The 25,817-nt window shown below is 39.6% G+C and overlaps 1 protein-coding gene across 1 annotated transcript in view; it reads left to right on the top strand.

Annotated features, from left to right (window-relative positions):
• The window catches only part of LOC139822586 (nephrin), a 196,698-nt gene that overhangs the window by 120,318 nt on the left and 50,563 nt on the right, over positions 1-25,817 (top strand). Inside the window, exon 12 of the mRNA XM_071794433.1 lies at positions 11,613-11,736. Coding sequence (XP_071650534.1) covers positions 11,613-11,736 — 124 coding nt within the window. The remainder of the gene's footprint in view (positions 1-11,612; positions 11,737-25,817) is intronic.

Genomic DNA, 25,817 nt, shown 5'->3' with positions numbered 1-25,817 from the left:
TTGAGAGAGAATTTAATCCGATGCAGTGGAAGCCGCGGTTAAGTGCAAGTCGATCAATAGATTGATCGCGGACAGAATCTCGCATTATGTATAAAATACATATTTTATTTGCGTCCTTTATAAAATGAACGTTAATATGTTATTATCGAGATATTATATTATTCAGTATTATATTTTCATTATCAAAATGCCTGTTCAATTAAATCTATTTTTATTAATATTGAAATATGACACATATAGGTACTAAATACATTTTTTATGTATTTAGAAATAGAATAGATTAAAAATATTTTCTTCGTTTCTTTTAATTGAAATTGGAGAGAGAGAGAGAGTAAACTCTGTCGGAATTTGGATGGCTCTGTGAACTGTTGAAACACGGCTAACGCAATTCCATTCAGTCGGGATTCACTCGCACGATCTCGCACTAATTTTAGGTTCTATTACTTCTGAAAGACGTACATTCGTCCATGCGCGTCGAAGGGTTTCACGAATGAAAAAGCACTAAAAGTGCCTGTTACAGATAGAGATTAAACACGAAAGCGTACTACGAGAAGACCGTTTGTCTAATTATACGTTGGCATCACATAATTCGCCTTTGATGATTTTTTCGATACTTGATTCTTTACGCTTTTTCCGTTCACAAATACCGAATCATTCGATGCCTGGTGCACGGTTGACGTATAATGCTCATGCGTAGAATTCTGTACGTGGCAGATCGAAATTTTATAATTTTTACGGCAGGGGATCTTTGTGCAAGACGGTTCAAAGAACGCGCGCGTTCGAACATTCCTCTGTAACATCCATCTCGGACTCGTTGCCAAGCTCGTTCCTTAAAGCGTCCCTTAAAGGAGATCGTCCCGGATATCGGGATAACAGTCGGCAAAATCCTCGGGGATGAAACAGAGAGGCGAATAATCGCGGAGAAAGTTTCTCGTATGTCGGCCAAACTGGGGGGGCTCGAAAGAAATCGGCTGCCATCTTATAAATCCAGCTCGTCTTTCCCCTCATCGTCGGGACAGGTAAAGTCCTAACGTCTTTGATCCTCTTCCCGCGGGAGACGCTATACAGCGAAAGAATTTCACGCAGATATTCTTTGCGATTTGACGGATGGATTGGACTCGCGTATCTTCGAGATAAAATCGATAGGCGATAGCTTTACTTCTCTCAACTTGTAATTGATAACTTAATTATATCGAACAAGATACGCGTTTTTCTTCACAGCTGTCGATCTAGAAGCAGAGATGATGCTTGTTTTAATATAGAGACGTAGCGAGTTGCAAGCAATAAGATTCTTTCTTTTTTAAGAGAACGTCTGTCTTTCTCTCTTCTCCATCTTTCTCTTTTTCTCTATCTCTCCGGGATAATATAAGAGAAAGTCATATGTTGAAAATATATAAGAAACATCTTTATTGCGAGGTACTCGCGAGAACCTTCTATTTCACCCTAAGAAGGATTGGATTCCCCATACACGTGCCGTGTACGGAAAAACGTATTTTCCTCTCGATTATGTCGGCAGAAAGACGAAGAGTGTATTTACGAAGAGGGACGATGAACTGAGGGTTCTTTTATATAAAGACTTCTAGCAGTCTTCAGAGAGTAATAGAACGTATACAGAATACTCCACACTTATTCTGCAAATCTGCAGCTATCACTATTTGATAAATTCGGAGTTGATTTTTCGCCGAAAATTCCGCTAAGCGGAAAAAGCTCATCATTCCCAAGACTTCTTTTGAATTTCTGAATTGAATATCTTTTCTTCATCATTAAAATTTATATATATTGTAAAATTTATATACAATTTTATTTAAAATTTGACTTTAAGTTAAGATCGAATCTGAAGAAATTGATTTAACGTTTTAATACTGAAACAGTTTCTCTAAGTTGGTTTTTAATACTTAAAATTGGAAGATAATGCAGTATATCTAGCATGCTCTGTTCATTCAAACTACTTTAATTAAAATGAGAATGTTATTCCAATGCAGAATAGTCGGTGTACCCAATCTCTTGTAAAAAAAAAAAAAAAAAATCGACTCGGACTTTAATGAAATCAGCACGAGAACCTACAAACGCGAGCATTCGCATAACAGAATCGAGTGTGTTAGCCCCCAGTGCGCATTCGAGACAAAGCGACTACGTGTACAATTGTGGCAATTAATTAGGATATCCGTACGCTTTTAAATTATTTCCGTTAAAAGAGCATCACGAGCGCGGAAAATTTTTACTGATTGTTGTAATTTTTAGTAATTTAGTTACCTTTTGCTGGGATGTTGTTTCAAAACAATGCGGAAATTAATTGAAATTGTTTGGAAAATTAAACTCAATAATAAAAACTGCACGTGATAAAAACATTACACTGTATCTGCTTAGGTGTGCATCAATTTCACAGATATGTTTTCTCTCATTCAATATTAAATGGCTATCGGCATTGTTCTCTAATTTGGTAATATTATTGTTTGTAATAAATAAAGAAAAAGTTTACACCGCACACAAGTTAATAACAAAAATCAATAGAATAATTGACATGCGTTGCGGAAATGCACAGACGATTTCAGAATTATTCCGCACCACGATTTTTCATCTTTCAAATTTCGATAATACGGTAAAACTATCGATACGGAAGATACTCGGTATCCAAAGCCGAATATCGCGAACGTCCGTGGATCTATCGAAACATTTTGACATTTTGCCGGGTGATTGCATCGAAAAGCCACGACCGTGTCGTCGAAACAAATAAATCATCGGTCATGTCAGGATCTTGTCGGCGCGATGAATGCCCCGTTCCGACCGGGAAAATTTTCATTAAACGGCCGGTCGTTAAATAACGCCGCGAATATTGCAGAAAGAAAATATGTACATAAAAAAGAAGGGTATAGGGGCATGTGTATGCGCGGAGAGAGACGCACGAGCGGACGGCCGTGATAATTTATCGGCGCGTCGATGCACCGGCGCGACTGAATTAATAGTTTCATGGGGGTGACAGACAGCTTGATAATAATTTATCGGCGCGTCCGTGTAATTGCGATCGCGAGCCATCTGGGAGCGTTGGATTGATCGGGATCGGTGTCATCAATAATCGTCGCCGACGAATGTATAATGATGCTCGAGGAAGTGTAGCCTCGAAAATCGGCCCGCATGAATTGCATAGCATTGCGCTGCGCGTTTGCTAAACATGTTTGTCAACACGCGTTCGATCACTGGCCGGGACAATCGTGTGTTTTGGGATAATTAATGATGGCGAATGGGGATCACGGATCGCCTATAGAAATATTTGTCCGCGTTGCGCGCTTCTCTCCCCCCGCTTAAGTTCAATTATAATTAGATACGCGATTTGAATGTTGCCAGTATCGGCGCATCAATTTCGAATACATACATGGAATTTAGAATAATTTTAGGAATCACTGTTGCAAGCCTTTATCATCGAAAATGCTCTGGAAAACAAACTCAAGAAAAAGGATACGCCGCGTAACAATTCAAATATGGAACTTTCTCATAAGCTTACTTTAATTTGACTCGCGGATCTTATTAAAATATCACGTTCACCAAGCGCGAACTTGCCTTGTTAGAGATTGTTATAGAATGACGCGTTACAGAAAGGAAACATGAAATTCTTTACTCGTTAATCGATTATTGGAAAAGCGTACAAAGAGGATATTCCATTAATCGAGGCACTCTTGTGCGACCAAACGGTTCTCGTGGGGGATGCTGGATCGATCCGAATAAAATGGATAAACACGGATCGGCTCCCTTTCTCTCTCTTTCTCTCTCACCCTCGTCTTCTTCCTCCTTTCTCTCCCTCTTTTCGGGGTTGATAGCCCGGCACTATCGCGCCGTTTTAAGGGAATTGCTCCGTGTTTAATCAGACATCGCCGGTCCTTGGGTTAAGGCATCACCGACGTTGTCTTGATGGCGCCGGCAACGACGATGGCTCGGATGGCGATGCCTAATTCGTGGAATCTATTAGTCTATAGGGAAAGAGCCCTCGCGGGCAATCACCCTCACGCGTGTTTGGCCATCTGCGAGAGAGATGGTGGCGACGAGAGTAATAACGATAGTAACGACGACAATAACTGACGCTTCGATGCAGCGTCGTGACGCACGCGAGCGTTCAAGAAAAGGTAGGAAGTCTACATAAAAGTACGCGAATAAAAATCGATTTATATTTTCACGTGACATTACAGCATTTGCTGTCAATCGAAAATTTCGTGGAATTTTATTTTTATGTGACAGTTCTATTTATCCGAAATGCACGTAATGCAAATCGAATATCGAAAACGACAAGTGTCGGTTATTACTTATACTCATGGCTATCGCTTGTGATAATCGAGAAGAGAAATCTCAAGTATAATAAAAATAAACTTAAATTACAAAACTGATATTAGATATATTTGTGCTCTTTGTTTGGTATTGATATTCATGCAATACATATTTATATTATTAATTGAAGTGAAAGGGAAAGACGTTGAAAATATTTATTTTTTAAATAATAGATTATTACCAGAAACTATTTCTTAAGACTTTTCGTCTTATATATGCATATAGAATACACGACATCGGATAATACCTTTTCCGTGAAAAGGTATTATCTTATCGCGTCAGTTATGCTACCAGCGAATATAAATTGACCTTAAAACGCTTCTCGCGCCTACAACCATGCACTCGACTCCTATGTAAATTAACCCGCTCGAGGATAAACGTGCCACACATCTGTTAAATACGTTATCAGGTAGCTGCCAGGTAGACAAAGGCCCCTTGCAGCTACGTACGTCATAAAAAATTTATGGAAGATCTAAAAATCGTGCGTCTAAAAGGTAGATCTTTTCCCCATTTTCCTTATTTGCCAACTTCTTTGATGAACATTTAATGCGTCATAATTTTTTATCTCTCAAAATACAATATCTATAGCAATTAGTTCATAAATTAAAATTTCATTGAACTTCACTGGAAACCGGTCTAAAGAACTTTTTAATTTCAAGGATTATTTAAAGTATTGAAGAGGAGAAATAGCTCAGAAAGGTACTTAACGTGGAAGTCGTTACCAGTCGTTAATTTTAAACGAGTGTAAGCCAAGAGGAGGAAGTCTAACATTGAAGCAACTGGCAAACGACTTATGTAATCGCGTTTGTAGATTACATCTTACCAGGTAAAAAGAAGCGCTAAAGTAAATTTCGGCATACATTTCGCTACATGAAAGCAAATGCATTTACTTAACGTTAATACCCTTTTCATCTTTTTTATCCGCACGGTTGAAACATCACTGGACCATAAGACTGTCTTCACGCTTGCTCGAGCTGTACTACTGGATTAAGGAGTAGTAGTACACATCCAACGTGGCATGGGCGGCACGCAAAACGTGACGATCCCTCAACCATATTATTTTTACGGGATGTTGAGTACGAATACGTCGTGAGAAGAACACCGGGACGTTCCGTATAATCCGTCTCGGTCTTACTCTTTAATTCCAGTTGGGATATTTCGGACATACTGTTTTTTATTTAGTTGTACAAAAATTATAAACGTTCTCATCCATCGATACTCTCGTCGTGTAGAAATTTAAATAATTGTTACAGCTAAACAGCAATGATGATTCTGAAAAAGCGGATATTTCATATATTCTTAAAATCTTTTTTCTTCCTTTTTAGCACGTGAAAATATTGATTGATGGCAAATTATTTTGATTTGGATTCAATTTCGGATAGAATCGTAGTTCCTCTGTAATAATTCACGGGCAGATGGGGGCATCTCGAGTACTAATTTGTCGTAGTTTCGCGCATTATTTAGTCGACGGATTTTATCATCACGAGTTATTAGACTCACAGTTTTATCACGAGCCGCGTCGCTCCGCCAGTGGAAATATGCCGCACGATATCTCGCCCGACGAGAAATATGCGTCACGAAACGAAAGTTCCATTTACGCGCGCGCGGCACGCGGTGAATTATTATTTTTCGACCGGCCGGAAATTTCTCATTGTCGGCATTTCACAGCCGCTTTCGGTATGTCGTCAGTCTCTCGTTATTCGACTTGACAACAAAAAATGCAAAATCCAATATTCCTTGCAATTTTTGTAGCATTTTTTCGGTCGACACTTTTTGTGAAAAAATCCTCTCTTTCCTCTCTATTTTTTTACTCAAACTATTAACGATATAGTAATAGACATATGAAAGTAATCAATGTGTCGTGCGCATGTACGTATGTATGTAGGTATTTATGAGAATAATCATTCTCATAAATAAAAAGTATCGAAAAATATCTTTATTATAGCGTTTTTCGGTCATTTTTTCAGCTCAATTTGACAAAATATAAGATCGCCACGTACGGTCACATTTTTCCATTAATAATTTGCGTTTATTTGATTTCTAATACACTTCACATAGCTCGATAAATTCGACGAATTCCAGCAGCATGTTCCTCATTTAATATTCGCGAGAAGCGCAAGGCCTTTGTCCTCGCCGCGCAATTTTACGCGACAATGATGACAATCATGAGGAATTAATCGGCCGCATAAATAATTTCAATACTGCGTTATTATATGCGGAATTTGATCATGAGCCGTCGCGCGAAGAGCGAGAGGAATTTATCAGAAATATAATAATCGTAATAGTGCAGCATATATAGCGTCGTGCGATACGCGAGCGAGTCCGAAAAATTGTCCGAGACAAACGCAATAAAGATAATATAACGAGGCACGGCGAGATATTACAGGAGTAAAATGATGGCCGTTTACGCGCGCACGTTTACAGAAACAAATTAAAAACCTCATCTCTCTTGGAAACTCAACGCTTTTGGATATATTAAAAATCGCTCGCGAACAACGAGATATCCGTTGCTGCGCTTTACAATTAAAAGCTCATTCCCTGCGGAGCTTATTTGACGAGAAAGCACGTGTAATGAAAGCGGTCGTCGCGCAATTTGCGCGCAGTAAAATTTATTACACGAGCTTTCTGCTAAAAGTTTCCGGCAGGCATATCTAATTGCGAATACTTGAACGACATTGTGGAAACGAGTACGTCTAAGTGCAGATAGCAGCTTGAGTCAAATGGCATTTATATGAATAGGCTTTCTTTTTTATTTTTTTTTAGATTCAGAGATTTCGAAAATACTTGTTGGACGGACTTGTTCTTTTACACGCATGCTGAATGCACTTGTTCAGATCTGTAGATCTTTAAGAAAAATGCGTTAATTTTTTTCGACAATTTTATATTAATAATTCGATTGACATGCAGACAGTAGAGCAGACAATGAAAGCAAAAGGATCGGAGCTCTCGATTGCAATTTCACCGCGTCTTACATTCTACACCTCGTACGAGGCGGTGGCGACTTTCTCCAGTGGCAACACTGGCTACTAAATTTTATCGAGTCCACCACGGTGGCACTAAGCCGCATTTACGTACTTCAACGTTCGCTGCTGCTCGTGACAGCAATAACCTGAAAGGCTTTCGATGCCAGCAGCTATCTATCTCGTCGCAAGTCTGATCCGGTCCAAGGAGTATTACTACTGGCTATTGCGTCGGCCAGAAGGCGAGCGTGACTCGTTGATGCGCACATGTGCTCTCCTACGTCGAGCTTTTAACGCGGCAGATGGAGACGAGGAATAAAGAGCGCAACGTGAAGAAACGACCGCGCATTTATTTCGCCTCTCGGAAGGCGAATAGAACGAGCGACAAATATTCATCTTACGAATAAGACGCGCATTCCTTTGTATTAAGATAGGAAATACGAAAATATAATCGCGCCTTCCTGGCATCTATTTTCTGGCAAGAGAGAATCGTGATAGAAATAGTTTTAAAAAATTCCGGCGACGCGACGTTTCCGAAACGCACGAGAAATATTCGCTATTCGCGTCGTACTATTTGAATTCTGCTGTAATTTTATTATATAGGGCGTTCGATTAATGCATTTCTCGTTTAGCCTTAATAAGCGATGAATTTTTCAAATTTTTTTTCGGTCGATAGTAGATGGTAATTTTATTTATATAGAGAGCCGGCGGTCTACAATGGAATTTCGTTCGCTTTTTTAAGTCGGCTAACTAGCGGATGACTCCATGACGGTGAAACATCGTTAACCGCGTGATACCGCACAAATGTATTTAACATGTGCGAGGCAAAGCCTTGTGGAAACCTTTCTTGCTCGGGGGCGAATATACCGGGTAACTGAAGACACAGGCGAGTTTCCGAGCGAGCGGATCCGTGCTGTGGTTTTGTCCGTACACAAACGTCGGTGTGTGTATACATTTGCGAGGTGTGTATGTACATGGGAAAGATGGAAGGGCTCTCTGTCTCTATGGCCCTTCCTCCCATCCGTGTCTCCATCACGTAGGTAAGAAGACGTTAATCCCGGGCCTTTCACGGGGATCGTAACAGTGGCGTTGCACAAAGGAGTGGAATGCGCTACGCAAATTGCGTCTTACCTACATAACGAACAATTACGTTTTGCAAATGGACAGGATATTCTGTCAAAATGTTAGTTTATTCTCTCGGGCATAAAGGATATCGATTTGAATAGAATTAATGAATTAGTCCATAAATTCAAATGTATTTGCGTAAATTTATACAGACACGTTTGGTGTCATTAATTTTTCTGATAGAATAAAAAAATTGTGAGTTAGAGAAACAAAATTAATAATATATATAAAGAAATGTTTTCACACTATTAATTAAAAGATGACCTATATTTGATTTATTTTATTTCAAAATTCGTCAAAAATACTCACGGACTGATTTGGTGCTTAAAAAAATAGTATTTTCTTCTTGTTTTGATTATCTACTGATTTTTTAAATCATTTTTATCTATTATTACACATTATATTGCGCTCTATTATCCATATAGTTGTTGGCCGACTTGCGAGTCGCCCTTAATTAAACGCATAATCTTATACAGGATGCATGGGATACGCAGCAGCGTAATCCGACCATGCGAACCGGAATTTCGAAAATTCCGTACTACCGGCTAAGACATTGCCGGAATTTTCGCCGGTAAACTCCGGTCGAAGTTTTTTTGAATTCCGGGAACGTGGCCGGCACACAACCGAGACCAGCCAGCCCAAGCACCTACCTACCCGATAGGGATTTGATTTTAATTTTTCCCAGAGCTCGCCGAGTCTTGCTTTCCTCTTTTTTTATCCTTATGTTCATTTTTCCTATTGTTTTCGACCAACTCGCGCGGGAAACCGAAAGTGCGACATTAACGTAGAAAAAGTGGGTGAAAAAGCGAAGGAAAAGACAAGAAAAGAATGTAGGAAAACGGAAAATACCAGGAGGGTTGGAATTTGATGTGCAGGGCGGTGCGACGAGAAAAGGTGGATGCACGCACGCCCATGTATACGTACACACTCGCGCACGAAACCACACACATGGTCTGCATCCGCGCATATTTTCCGTCCGCGAATCTGCATGAGTAACGGTACCGAAATTTTGGGCTGTGTCGTCATAAATTCCGTGAAGAAGCGCGTTCTCGAGAGCGCGTTCCTCTGGATAGCGCGACACATATCTCGTTTTTCGTTCAAGCTGGCCGTTTACGTTTCCGTCGAGCGTACGTCGATACGATATTTGAAATTGAAATGCGGCATTTCAAAGAGCGGAGAGATATAACTCGCTCCACGTTCTTGCCATTCTTTTTCCACGATGAGATATCAATTAGTTACAGCAATACTCATTTCGCTCGATGTATGGAAGGATTTTTAAACGGATTGATAGTTTTGTATATAAATAAAACGGCTGTATTAAAAATATTTTTATTGAAGTTTTAATAAAAGTTTAAGAATAGTACGTAAGAAAATTTTTCACTACGCGCAGTAGTCAAATAAAACTTCGCGATATTAAAAACTTACAATAATTTCCATCACGGGACACATTGTTTTTAATCGTTTTTGTTATTTTTCTGATGGTTTTACAATTCGGGATACCTTTAAATTAATGCATAACAGTAGTTGTCTAATTTAAATATATAATTTAATGTGCGCATTCTAATTTGCAAAATTGCATGTAATATAATTGCGGAAGATTAATGTCCGTTGCGTAAGATTAATTACGAAAGTTCTTTCACGTAATGATACGATATCAACAGTAATATATCGAGGATACGACGTGCTTTAATAATAATATCATTAATAAATAATATCTGCGCAGCTTGTAAAAAATTCAATTTAACATTGTGACGTGTAAATTGAGAAATAAAATGGATTGAAAGGGCGCATTTTTTTCCGCTACACGATGAGAGTGAAAATTTCATCGGAGAAGCAGGACCGATGGAGCGTCATTAATGCGATGACGTGGTCGATTTTTCTCGATGGGGAAAAATCGGGTATTCGCGACCCCGGCTCTCTTTCCTCGGAAGCAAACTCCGTGCGAAATAAGGAAGCATTACGCGAACTCCCTCGTGGCAACGATTCGATTGTCATGGAAATTTTACGGAACGGGATTAATACCTGGAACAGTCGCGTTTAGTCACCGAAATTCAGTGCAGTTTCGCAATTTGCATTAAATCAATTTTGTCGAGGCGAGAAATCGTCGTGTCGCGTTCCTGTTGCCGTGAATCGCGCTTATTTCCCTGCATCTTCCGATGATATTCTAATCAGAGCGCCTGTTATCGATTTTACAAGCTCTCGAAAAAGGGCGTTCCCGGAGAAGTCACGTGTACAAATGATAAAAGAATCGTCATAAAGTCCGAGAAAATTGTGCTGTAAAAAAAAAAGAAAGAATGATATACGCGGTGACCCCTCAAATATAACTTGTAAATGAAAAAGCTTCGAAAATAATAATGCTAAAGCGATATTATATCCCGTAAATTTTCGACTCCGGGTTTTCGCGAGCGCGACCACGCGCGCGAAAGCAAACACGGTCACATTTCTGGAAACGAAAACGCACGTATTTATTTTAACATTTCACGCGTCCATTGTTCGCGTTTGAAAAATGTACGGTCTCACTGTTACGATAAAACGTACGCTTTGCTGGGCTGTTCGGCGCCGTGTTTAAAGTCTCGTAAACAGCGCGAGCTGCTAGTTATGTGAGACGATAAAACAAAAAATGCAGCGCGACCGCAATTTTCCCATCACAGAGGGAGAGACGAGAGAGTGAAAAAAAAATTGGAAAGCGACACGGAAATGTTATGAAAATCGTTTATTCTCTGTACTTCTTGCGTTACGATTCGTCCTGATTGTAATCTCCATAATGAGATATTATATAAGCAAAAAACGACGATTATATTTATACTGCGAAGCAGGGATAAATCAATGTGATAGAGTAACGGGAGGTTGCAATGATATGAAATTCGGCATTATATAAATTTAAAGTTTAGTTACATTTATTCTGATTTGATGCGTTAAATGCGATTAGCCGTTAGAATGGAAATTATTATTTATTTATCTACTACCTCTAATCTTAATCTATGATTTTATATTTTCTCACATTTTGCACAGATCAACACAGATATGTCAAAATGTATGCTTTAATGTTAATAACGATTAATCAATAGAGAAAAATGATTGCAAAAAGGATTATTGAAAATTTCGACTGTGTCAATCCGCTTAAAAGGCGCGAAGCGAGCTTCGTAGGAACTTCTGATAAATCAGTATCCCGAGCGAGCAACGAAGACGAATGACTGCTATTCGCAATTGCAGGACGGCGTGAGTCTGCAATTCACGCCGACGGTGGAGGACGAGGGGAAGTTCCTGGTGTGTCGTGCCGAGAATCCGAAGCTGCCGGAAGCCGGTATCGAGGACCGATGGAAGCTGAGAGTGCACTGTAAGTACCAGGTCGAATGATGGCCGATAATAATGGTGGTGACTCGCATATTCGCGAAACGTGGCTGCGTCACGATACGAATAATGTTCTCGCTGCAACCAAGATATGTACGAGAGCTGTTCAAAAGCTTCCCCAACTTTGTCTTGGGATTTACTTACAACTTAGTCAGCCTTATCTCCTAACTAACAATAAGCCGACTAAGTAAAGTTGTAACTAAATCTCCAAAAATTATAAAGCCAAAGTTCGGAAACTTTTTGAACAACCCTCGTATATGTATTGTGAGTAACGTCGCAAAACCGTATGAAAAAAATAGTGGTGTCAAAAAATTATTGGTTTATTTTGATGGCAACGAGTGTGAATCAATAGTGCCACGCGCGTTATATTTCAGCGAGCTCATGAAAAACGATATCCGGTCCTTTTTCGCTTCGTTTTTTTACGTTAATATAAAATGTGGGAGTTTTTGCGAGGTTTAGTCGTCGAAGGTTTAGTCGTTAGCAAAAAGCTGGTGATCGCGGGACGTCTTGTGTACTTTCAATGCAATTCGATAATTGAAGATCGAGAATTCTACGCGGGTAAACATTTTTTGGATGCTTGACGTAAGCGCGTACGAATTTTTTCGAAATACCGGCTGGCATAATGATTCTTTTGCCAACCACCACACCGAGAGGAAGAATGAATCCGATTATATTGATAAATTCCTCAAATCCAGCACGAGACCTGCTTCAGGACAAAGGCTTGGGCAGGCGATCGGAATTTCATTCGAACGAATTCGAATAACAGGCGATCGCTTTCAGACAAGAACGATTTTCGTAAGTCTCGTGACCATCCTTAAAGGAGAATAGTTCTCGTAACGCATATGTACATATATTAAGGGATATTTAAATTAATTTCAGAGATTGGCTTAAATAAAAAAATTAGTTAATTAAAAAATTGTTTATGTTACTTAACCATCAGTTGCAGTAGATTTTTAATTATTTTAGCTTCAGCGCACTTGCTAACATATTTATCTATCGTATACCGATCGCATTATAAAATAGCTGTGTAAAGAGGTTTGCGTCCCGAAATTAGCTGAATTAACTCCCTATGGGAAAATACCGCCATTTGCGATACCGAAATCACGGTAATAACCGAGCAAAAAATAAAGTCCGTGTAATTAGCCAACAAATTTAAATATCCGTAGGATGGGGGGGTATACGATAACAAGTTCATTATCCATTAAAAAGTTAGTTGAACATCGCGCAGGGCTATCAGATAACATTGGCCCAAGCTGTAAACGTTATTAAACGTTAATAAACGTTAAGCGGTATTACGGAACAACATGGTATAATGAACGAACGTGTGGTAAAGCGTTATAGTATGCCATAAATAATTATCTGATTACTATCTCTTTTGTTTTTTAAACTTGTATGGAAACTGAGATGAAAATTTAAATTCCACAGGAAATTTTCTCTTAAAAATGTTTACAACATAAAATTACATTAGAAATAGCATATTATATAAATGATTTTCGTTGAACTTTTACTGCCACGAGTTGGCGAATAGTCAATCGTTTAATAACTCTTTTCAATGTTCTCGATTTTCTACATTTCGAAGTCGACTTCTCTTAAAGTTTAAATAATCAATATTATCACAAGACAGGAGAAAACAAATTATAGTTTTCGAAGAGAGAACGTTTAATCGTAAACTTCTCCGGTCTTCTGATTTATATCTGTAAGAAAAAATAACACGGAAACACTTAAAAACCGAATATTTCGAACAGGATAGGCATTCGCTGTCCACTCTGCATATAACAGCCTCCTTTCTGTTGCTGAGTGCAAATTGGAGCAACTCTGGCTAAACTTTGCACAGTGTAATTGCTTGCGTTGACCACGCGGCATGGAAGTAAACAGCTGGAAATAACCGTAGTTGATACTTTCGCCGTTACAAGATCGCTGGTACGTGGGCAATATTGCTGACGAAACCGATAATAGGTGCCGGGAATCGTGGCAAACGCCGTTTTACGCGAAACTGCTAGAAACTGTTCCGTTCTGGCGGATAAAATCAATCTCTGAGAAATGATTCAGAATCAATTAGAAAAATTATACTCGTAATTATCATACTTTTTTAAAGAAGTATAAAATCATTTCTCATGTAATGTAAAATCAAACGGAGGTGAAATTTTACTTTTTACATTGTAAGCATTTTTAAGAGAAATTTTAGAAACGATGCGAATTGATTAAAGTTAAGATTAAATTAAAATAAAGACATGATATGAGAAAATTTATGCAGATTAATATCAGAAAATTATTCTGTAATTTTGATGACTTTTTATCGCTATATAACAAGAGGTGTTGCAATATGTTGTAACATATGTTGATATACAATGTCATTGCCATTGATTGTAATCGAAACTATCGCGTCGAATTGATCAATCATCCGAAGAGTTCAACGAGCAATATCGGCAATTACGTTTCCCGAAAGTTAACGTATATTAGCGAGACGTCGTTTCTGCTCCAGTGATCGTGCAGAGAACGTCGCGTCATCGGCGGGGCCCTGCTCAAGGGCCCGAAACGATCCTTTGAGCCGCGGCGGCGCGGCGTAACAATTTGGATTGGTTCTACCAGTCTGAAGTGTCCTTGCGCGAACGTAAAGGGACGTTAATTCGATTCCGATAGCTTGCGCGATGCATGGATGCGCCAGCGAGAGAGCATACGCAAAAGTAACACGCTTACTTAAGCGACCGGATTCGAAAGTAAAAGGATAAAATAGAAAGCCCGGCCTCATGCCACGTAAAGCCTTGCAACGTAGCGCTCTTGCGCGACAGGACCCTTTCCGCTCACACTTTTAAGTAGAGAAATTAAATTTTATCCCACGCGGTCGAGAACTTATCTCGAAATCACAGAAAATGACCTAGTTTTACTTTACAATGTGCAAATATTTGGGAATTAAGTGCAATCAATTTAGATCAGTATGGTAATTAATGAACTCAATTTTATTATAGTAAACCACCTCTATGGAAGAGCAAACATTCCATCAATTATATTAATGAAATTAATTAGAATAATTATATCGAATTTCGGTATTAATTCTCTCTTGATTTACTCCCGTTTTGAATTCACCTCATTATTTTTCCGCGCTTTTTATCCATTTTTAACAGAGAATTATTATCATGAGAGTTATTTTATTTTTCTCATAATCACCGCATTGCACGATCTTATCTTTAAACGCAACATCTCGCGTTCAGTGTTCGCGCGACAATACAAAATGATGAAAGTACGAATTACTCGTCGCGCGCATATGATTCTCCATGGTTCCGTGTGAATGCAATATCGCTTTGGCCTCGCTTCTCCTCCAGCACCTCGAAATTACATAGCTGTCCAATCCGTTGTGCGTAAACGCGCGATTCGGAAACGTCTGCTCACGCTCGCGCCACGGAGATACGAGAGCTATCGTTATCCGTTTATTTACGGCTGCCCGTCCGATCGACCGCTCCGCCGCACGGTGCATCCGGTATTATCCTCGCGTCCGGCGTTATATGCGGGCATTTGGCATTAGCCTGACGGTTAATCGCCATCGGTGCAGCCGCGAGGAATTCTCGAGGGCCCGGCTAACCGTACGAGTCAACCCGCTGCTGATCTATGGGAATATTCCTTTCAAATCGAACATAATCGAGCAGTCTCGACGAAGTTCCGATCTTCGGCGAAACTGTAAAGAGTCGTGTATCCGTTTTACAATTGAAAAATACCGGTTTCAAAAGACTTCAAGAGCCAAAAGTATTGACTTTTTGCGTCTTATTTTATTCCGTTAATGTATATCTTCCGTTTAGGATCGTTTTGCTCTTGTTTACATATGTCGGTTTATCAGGGTGACTGTTTTGCGAATGCGGAGTAGTTTTATTCGCGGCGACGACGTTTCCATAGCCACAAGGAATATTATCGATGCAAGCGATGCATGCATGCAACTGTCCGACACAACTGCGTCATTTCCCTTTTGTTTGTCTCAGAAACTGACATTTGCCAACAAGCTACACGTGACAGCTGCCGTCGGAGAAATCAGCTCTCATTACACGCCAGTTTACAACGTGTACTGCTCCTACTCGCTGAATCTATTACAATTATAGAAAGAACACACTCGTGATTATGGTTTTCGACAAAATTCTTGATTTTAGAAAAAGAAAAATTTACATTGATAGAATTTAAGAAAAGTATCATGACGAACGATCTGAAAGAATTACACAAGAGCAATAGTAGGTACCTCAAAGTATATGCAATCAAATCATCGTATTGTAATGATACGTCGATCCAATATTTTTTATTTAGTATTTGGCACTTGAACATCCTGCATTAAGAGTTGAATGATGTAACTTGATAATTGCAGTTTGTTCGACAACAAATCCCCGGCAGCGCGATAAACTTCTGACCGCGACTTCGCCTATATCATACGACATACTTTTGCGGGAGAACAATGCGGCGCGTCGCACGGATTTTTCTATTTGTCCCGCTCGTAAAATGAGTTTATCTCCGAGAGGATACGAACGCGAAATAAAATTCGTTCTCGTTAGTCGGCTCCTCCTCGCGCTTTCGTTATGACTTCGCGTTGGCGGCGCATAAAATGTCGCGGCGAAATGAAATTTGATTCCACCTCTCGACCCTGACATTTATCAAATTTCGCCACGCTCCATGATTTTAGCTCGACAACAAATGGTTTCGAGGGTATGTAAATAAACAATACGTCTGAAAGAACCGTTTTATGTAAAAAATTAATTATTCTGAAGTACACAGTACGGGTGCCTTGCTTTGTTACATTAAACATTAAATGTTAACGTTGAATACGTTAAAATTTAATCTCGCACACAAAGAGAGAGATACATATACGTAGAATTTTTAAACGAGATAAAAATCGAGTAGACTGGTTAGAGAATACGCCAAATTCTGTACGAATTCAATTGTCTAAATTGTCTGGAAGATACAATTGCGGCGAAATCGAGATTTGCATGATATTGCTTGTACGCAGTCTACCGCATACTGTAACGACATAGTGAAAACGCGTGAGATCGTGATAATAACTTTGGACAGGTTCCAAATGGCAATCGCCCGTATATCGCCGTACCAAACAACGTGCAGTAATGAATAGCAATTATGATTGGGCTATAAACGCGCCGTAAACGTACCATTGAACGTATATCTGTGAAAAATGCGACGCGTATTACACTATTGGGTCTCACAATAGCTTTTTCGAATATATGTCAAGACTTTTTATTACGTATCGAAGTAATTGCAACGGAGTAATTTAATTAATTGGCTCACGTAAATATTAAAGTAAATATTTTCAGTGTCTCTCCATAAAGCGCCAGGACACAATTAGATAAAAAAGATCACCGCGAGGAGGCAATCTATTCAAAAGGTCATACAGGTAAAATATAATTTTTCGAGAGACACGTGTATTTCGCCTGGCGACCAGTATCGATCACCGTTTTCGGAAAAAAAACATTTGTCATCATGTAAACCGCAACGTTTAATTTGTAGAATCAAAAAGCATGTGTAACAGGCCGCAATTACAATAAAAGCGCAGTTCGTGGCATAAAAACTCAATAATTTAAAACGTTTGCGAAAAACAGTGGTTGAACAAACGCCTATCGTTCTTGATCAACGATATAAAATTACGACAGGGTAAAATCCATTATCTTGTCACAAAGAGCGTGTGGCGAAATTTTTATAAATGCATTTCAACTAGAACTGTCGATATTCGTTTAACAAACGATCGAAAAACTGATCGATCCTCTAAAACGACTTTCGGATTATTCATATAATTGAAGTGGCAATCGTATTTTCAGTTATTTCGATTCGTCGACATTTTCAATTCAGTTGAATTTTTTTCTTTTTTTTTTACGTTTGATCATACTCTGCGGATATTTACGTTGTTTCGATAGTCTTTGTTTCGGCATTACAAAAAATGAGGGTAAATAAAAATAAATACAGCGTTTTTAGAACCTTAAACTACCTATTTGAAAATCCGCTAAACGAATAGCTTGATTTCAATATGACTTAAATATGATTTCAATATGAATTCTTTAACTTTTGAAAAGATAATTAACGAATCTTTATTTTGGAAAGCACATTTACTAGCTAACAATTAATGTAAATGTACAGGATATTTAAAAATATTTTTGTCATACTTTCCCGGATTGAACAAAACTCTTTCGTGTTCCCGAATCTCCAAAATCAACGGATAGCACCGATCCTTGTTTTTATTTTTTATTTTTTTTTAAGTAGCAAGCGAATCGACATCCGATATCTGCGACCATCAGTATCCTTGCTTGTATGATAGAATCTGACGTGTAAAGAGTTTAATAGCGCCGTCCGCCGATACGAATTTTTCAAGTAGTATGACTAATGGTATCGATACCCGGAGTTTCTGAACATCGGCATTCGTATCCCGCGTAACCGCAAGCGAACTCGGGTCGTTCATCGGGAAAATGGGCGGCCATTATTGTAATAAAGCATCCCATAACTGCGCAGTCTATCCTACCTAATGGTACAACGACGAATCTATCAACGTCAGGCTCGAGTCGGCGGCAGTGGTAACGGAGCGTACTTCGTCAGACGCAGCCTCGCGCTTGCTCATTCGAATTCGCGTTGTAATGCCATAATGCGCATAATAGAGCGCCCCAAAATCCAAATTAATTGAAAGTGAGGCTTTCGTCACCTGAAATCCATCTGGAACATATATATCTGCAGCGTGTCCGAGAATTGATGAGGATAAACGCGACGTTATCCCTTGAAAGAAATTTTAAGCTAATTTTTATTTTGTACCTATACGAAGTCTCTTTGTGTGTGATTTCGATATTATATTTATATTCTTGAAAATTAAAGAAAATAGAGTTCAATTATCTAATTTGATTTTAACGGAAAGAACGTGGACATTTCTTACGAAAGATCATCGTCAGGGTCGTTGATGCCCTATACTAGCATACTCCAATCGATCCGTTAAATATTTCGCGGACATAAAACCTCGCGAGGGATCGTCGGCATAAGACTAAAGAAGGGCTGAAAGGGATGGGCGGCTTTGCCCACCTGTGGCTAGCCACAAACCCTTCGCACACGGATTCAACGTTGAACTTTCTATGTATCCCCGTCTCTAATCAAAGAATTTAATAACTCGTGTCGCGTACGGGAATTTCAGACGTGGCGATTCACGGTCGAGATACGTCGTCTATTGCCCGTTGCGAAAGTAGATAGAAATTTAGTATGCGCCTGTTCCCGGAAGGGACAAACACGAGTGGTGATTTACTCGAATGTCAATTGGTTGGCGACGACGCGTGAAAATAAATCTACCGTGATATATATTGACTCTCTCTGACATATCCTTTCAACGTGGATTAATTCACCTACAATGACGCAGGAAACTTCAATTGAGAAGCTCGAAATTCATCGGCCTACATGACTCGAGTTTAAATTCTTGTATTTGTTATCTCGTTAAAGAGTTTACACCTATTTCTAAATGACAAATTGTAATTCGAAATAAATGCATGAATTCGACAATAACGTTAATTAATTTTTATATATCTTTGCATATTACAAATAAAGAAAAGCATTTATGCAAGTGCTAAACGTAAAAAGAGTCGATATGTTTTGTTTCTTGTATCCGTTATAATGGATAATGATTTTATTGCAATTTTGAGCGTATTTTAAAAACAAGAAATCTCTAATATCTAAATTCCATATAAGGTAAACATTATTCTTATACATTGTTATATACATCACACAAATCACACTATCTATGAAGTCGTTTGTTTAAATATACATAGGATACCTTACGATAAAAAGATACGTTGGTCAACATTTCACTGGCAACGTGCGGGACGAGCTTTCGGAATTATGATAAAGCGCGGAGGGTCGCCGTGGTCAGGCGAGTTTATGATGAAGCGGAAGGAAGCAGGATGCAGGGTGCACTCAGTGCGCGGTGGAGAAAACGGAAGGAAGGAGAGGTCGACGGCATCGTCCGTGTCACGTGGTTAACGATCTGTTCGGTCGCACGAAAACGAGAATCGTCGTCCGGGGTAGAGTGCGGGGGCATAGCGCGTGTTCATTTACCGGAAAGCTATTTCCCGCCCGTCCATTACCGGACGGTCCGGGGCCGCACGGTACGTTCGTGCGACCGCACGGACAAGTATCCGCAATTGCAGCCGAGCACGCGTGCTTTCCGTATAAATGAACGTTACTTTAAGCGAGCCCGCGCAGCTTACTTGCCGTCATTATCCCGAATGAATCATCCGAAATGAAAGAGAAAATCAGTCGTGTAAACGGTACGTCTGCGAGAATGATCATCATGTTAATGTCGAGTGAAGTAGAATGCATTTTCTTTATTAATTATTAGGGATAATTATATCCTTTGGCAAGTAAATCATTACCCACTGCCGAAAGGTGAAGGAAACAAGTTGCGTTATTATTTATTTTAATGCTCTTCAGATCTGAAAAATTATTGTTCGATGCAGTCGTTCACAACAATTCGATATTGAAAACTCCTCTGTTCTTTTTATTTTTAATATCTGTGATTGAGAAAAGAAAGAAAAGCAAAAGCCTTTTCCACTTTTCTACGCTGTCTATGTATATCCGTAACTTTCCAATCTTCGGAGTAAAATATCGCGGTAAACCCCCACGATGGAATTTCCGCTGAGATAGTCTCGCCGCGTGAATTAATCGAGAAGAAAAATAGAATGCCGGTTTCGTATTTATATATATCGTCGAAGTAACGTCGGCAAAATAAAAGCAAAAATGCGCGTAGTCTCGGAGCTGTCGGTGAAAAATCGATTAGGCGAAATGAATCTTACAAAGAGTATAAAAAACCGTTTTTCCGGGTGGCAAAAATGATTTTTCGACCATCCCCCTTTCCATCATCTCCTCCCCCGCGTTCGGTTGTCTCCTAGTGGTCCTCCACAAATCACAACTCGCGATAAATGTTCGCGGTCGGTCTCGCGCGATTATTTATCGTCATGAAAGTGGAGAGCGCAAGTTTTGCAACGAGCTCTTGCATGCTCTTACATGATGGAATAACTTGCAAATCCCTCGGGGTAATGATTCATATGCACTAATTATTCATTATACAGGTGCACGATTAATCAATCAATCCGTCAATACGACGTAAGCTTGTATTGATTAATAGGGCAGCGATATGTCGTAAAAAAAATTAGATCGCCAATAATTTTTTTTTATTTTTTGATTTTTTGATTTATTATCACATTATTTTATTTTTTTTCGACTAAAAAGATTGAATAAATTATATGGTAATAATTAATTTGCGTAAATACTTCCTTGATTAAAACATAGATTTTATTTTTCAGTTTTATTCTAAACTTATTTTAAGATTTTTATAATTCCTTTTTTAAGTACAACAATCAATCAACCATCAAAATTTTTATTAAGATAAGATTAAACACAATTTGCATGTTCAATTCAATCAAATTATATATTTGGCGACGTAAAATTCAAGTAATAATATTTCTATTGAACTTTTAAAACGCTCTCAAAATCAAAACAAATTAATGATTATTTCAAGTGACATTCGCGTCTGTGAGACAAAGGATAAAAATATACGATAATAACTCATTTATCGAAATTAATTTGAAATGTGAAAAGCAGAATATTTCGACATAATACATAATAATACGTTAAATATTTGAACAGGCGGCATTCTCGGCACTTGTTTTTGTGACCTAGCGCGTAGTGTTATATAGGTTGCCGTGCCGTCATTAGAATAAAAGCGCTCGAGCGGACAGGTATAGCGTATAGCAATGTGAGCCATCGCATCGTCGTATCTTACTTTTCGTAATGCAATAGCGACAACTCAAGATACTAAACGCTATCATTCTGCCCGTTCAATTAGTACCCATCGACTTGTGTAACAGATATCAAAGCTATTTAGCTACTTAGTTATCATAAACATGATACTTCGCGTTAGTTTCGTAGTAAGACACGTCGCGTACGATTAACATCGGTAGTGCCGTACAAAGTGCCGCGCGAATCGTAATTAACATTATTTTCGCGGGTGAGCGTTGCGTTAGTATCATGAAGAAGCAACGGTAGAAGAACACGAGAGGAGGAGGAAGTCTGGGAGGCATCGAGCGATGGCGGAGCAACCATGGAATGAGTAATCTATTATTTATTATCTCACATTATCTTTTTATACACTTGCGTAATTGTTCAGAATTATTTAATGCGCGATTTTTTGAAATATTAATTATCTTGAGCATAATTTAAATATATGTTTGTAATCCGTTCGGCGTAGCTGGAATTACAACTCCGTTGCCGCGCATCATGTGTAGTGAGTGAGAGATATATTATATTTTATTTTAATTCAGGATAATGGATCCTAAATGTGAGAATTATATCGAATATGATATATACAAAATACAGATAAATATATACATATCAAATTAAGAGCATTGGAATATTGGAATATCTAGTGATTTTTTATGCATACGAGAATGCACGAACGTACACGTAAGACTCACAAAATATAGCGTCATTTTTAACTTAATCTTCCATAGCCATCCATATTTATTAATAACTCATTAATTTTTCTGCGATATGTGCGTAATATAAAATAATAACGTAAATACATTATATGTATGCAATATTATGAAATGTTCTACAACATTTCCATATTTTCCATTAAGGTTTTAAAACGCTCTTTTTATAGACGATCAAATCTATCTAATCGGCATTTAATTCGAAATATTAAAAAGAACTAGTAAAGAATGTTAGATGGATCGCGAGCCTATCTTGGATATTAATGGAGTGTCTTTGAAAGTTTCGGCTTCTAAAGACGCTTACGTTGAATTTACTAATTATAACGAGTTAAACTGAATGAGATTAGCTCGAAGAAGGTAAATGGATAACGCAATTCCCGCGGGAATTTGGCGTCGGGGTCTTCCGGGGAATTGCCGATCCCGAATACACCGCCCCCGGCAGCAATCTGCCGATTTCGCGCGCGCAAAATAGACGTAGTTACCCGAAGTTGCCTGTCGTAAATCGCGAATTCGGGTCGACGAAGAACGCCATGTCGGAGAACGGGCGTGGAAACGCGCGTCAAAAGGGAGAGGGTGAAACGACGACGACGACGACGACGACGGCGGCGGCGGTGGGCATCTAATTAATAACTAACGTCGCGCGCGACTGTCGCCGCGAAACAAGAAATGGCGTAAATAACTATCCGCGCGATTGTTTGCGCGCCGCACGGTCCCGCGAAATCGCGGGGAGAGCTCGAACTTTGCGAACACGAGAGATGGCCGTCCTAATTAATTAGCCGGCGTGTCGTAATCGCGCGTAAAAGTCACCCGCCCAGACTCGGCTCTCGAGGGGCGCCAACGTTCGCGCGTGTGCATCGTGTTCGGAAGAAAGGAGGAAGAGGCTGTATATTTATTGCTCAATAATGTCTAAATACTGCAATTACCACGACCAAACTTCGAGGCAAGCTGCGCAAAGTGTAAGTCAAAACATATGCACGAACGAGTTAATTGCTGAGATAATATTCAGCTCGCTCTTGTTCAATTTCCTTGTGTACGTGTGCGTGTGCGCAAATATTAATACCGCCGGTTATTCAGCGCGGCGTGGCTCGAAAATTATCTTCCTTTCGCCAGCCTCGCTTTAATCGCTCAAATTTGCGTTAACATTTTACGAACTAAGGATCTTCGCAACGGATCCCTGCAACATTCTCTTCTTCATGCACAATAAAAATCTTCTTCATGCAGAATTAAAAATCATCTTGCATAAATCTTTATCTTGCAAATCTTGCAAATAATTTGTTTTATACCATTGTTTACGCGAGTGTTACTTCTGTAGTAACTTACGATAATTCATGCACTCCGCGTAACCGAGTGAATTATCATAAGTTACTACAGAAGTAACGCTCGCGCTAAACGTAGGTAGTATTAGTCAACTATTGCGTGTACATTAAGGAAAATACATTTCGTTTATTTGTACCGCTAAACTCTCTCGTGTTTTCCGCTTCTGCTTCCTGCCGACCGCGCGATAATTATATTTAGTTCGGTGTCCGGGCCAACGGCCGTCCGGCCGCGGCGGTGGCTATTAATCCGATTCGGCTTCGCGCGTAATAACGAGGTAGAAGCGGATGGCGGGCTGGTCCGACGCGATTCGATTTCCCGCGGAACGCGGCGTAACTTCCGGAATATAATCATGTGTCGCCCGATCGGGTCCACGGTCCACCCGGCCATTAGATCCGACCGTGTGCACTGTAAACAGATTAATTCGTCGACTCGAGGCGAAACTGATTAATCGGCGGCCAGCCGCGCCGGGTCGACCCGCGAGTCCGAGCGTCATGCGTGTGCACGCGCGAATTCGGGCATCGCGGCGCGGCGGCGCGGCGGGGCGCGGCGCGTATACGCACCGTGCTGTTCACTTATCCACAGCCGCGAGCACAATGTGTACACACACGCTGCACGCTCGGCCGCCTCCAAATGAAATAGCGTGCGCGGTGCGGACCGTACGGTGAAATTTGCTTCGTCGATCAAATCCGCGAGCCCCCTCGTTCCACATCGCCGCGTAACCGAACGAGCAACCGAGTCTCGAATCTCTGTTTATGCACGCAAATTTGCACGCTTTGCTTTCGATGACTGGACTATCGTTTTGTAAAGGGAGTGAAGGTAAAGGCCAATGTCACACACGTTGCAATCTTATTCTGTATCGAACGAGAAAACGCGAATTTCTTTTTTTCGCGAATGAACAAGTCGAGCAAATAACATACGCGATAATGTAGATAGATAATCTTTATTGTAGATAGAGATAATTGAATAAAATTTTAGAAGCTTTCGAAATGTCGAAATTAGGGAGATAATATTGCCGATAGCACAATAATCTCGACATTTGATTGAATGACGGCGTTTTTTCTATGTACGAACGATGAATTATACTTCTCATTGCGATTGGTCGGCTTCGCAAAAGTTCGTTAGTTATGCGATTGCTTAACTACACGGCGAATGATGGTTTCCTGTCGCGTCGGTTATGTTTAATTACTATCGAACTTTAATTGACTAGGTTCGATCTTGAGTTTCAATTCAGCCCCAGAGGGTTTCTATCAATCCGACCCGTCGCCGGACAAAAGGAGATGCATCTCGCGATGCCTCGAATGTCAATGCCACTTCAAGCTGCGGGGCAAATTGTTTGTCGAGCCTGAGGTATTCGACTGATCATTGATTGATTGACGGTCGGCGACGAACTCGTTAGACCCGCGCTCGCCAATCAGCGAGCTTAAATGAAGCCGTCGACTGGGCTGATACTTTTAATTATAGCACTCGCTCGAGCCAAGCGCAAGGGGAGATCTGGTTATCATAAGATCGACAACGTGTTAATTACTGTTAGCTTAATTACGTCGAAACGCAGTCCGACCGTACCGAGATATAGTTGCAACTCAGAGACTAAATCACATAATTTCAAGTCTGAATAAAATAATATAAGTTTCTCGATTTTAATCACTGTGGATCGGTGTACATACATCGAAAATGGAATCGATATATTCCTAACGACAGCTTGATAAACGACTTAATAGAGATAGTCGATGTTGTAAGTTAGAGGATTTTTATTTGAAGTTTAATTAAGATAAGTACTTGCGCGTTTAATTATTATATGAGTATATAAATTTTATTTGTGTGACTTGATAAAGCTATTTAATATAAAAAATTAAGATATTGAATTAAAAATAATATTTAATCAGTTTTAGTTCAATAAAAGTCTAACTTGAGATTTCTTGAAAATTTTATATTGAGATTTGATAATGATAATGATAAAGCAGCGAGGAAATGGTGCTCGCGTTTATCGGTACAAATTCTAATTATTCCGACATCTCGTATGCACAGATACACATATATGTATATTGTGGAAGGATGAGCCATAACGATCCGCCCGCTGAAGAGGCATTCGTCATCTTTCGAATTTCCTGCGCGAAATATCATTACGCCACGGATGTGGCGCGGTCCTACATCCATTCTCCGAAACTTTCATCCGCCGTAGATCACGCTGGAGACCGACGGTATACACGTTCCTTCGCACTATTGCATACAAAAGCAATATGCACGCGCGCGCGATACA

The sequence above is a fragment of the Temnothorax longispinosus genome, chromosome 11, assembly GCF_030848805.1.
Source record: "Temnothorax longispinosus isolate EJ_2023e chromosome 11, Tlon_JGU_v1, whole genome shotgun sequence".
In the NCBI taxonomy this organism is placed as follows: domain Eukaryota; kingdom Metazoa; phylum Arthropoda; class Insecta; order Hymenoptera; family Formicidae; genus Temnothorax; species Temnothorax longispinosus.
The sequence above is the reverse complement of the archived record's forward strand: the minus strand, read 5'-3'. Positions and strand labels throughout refer to the sequence as shown.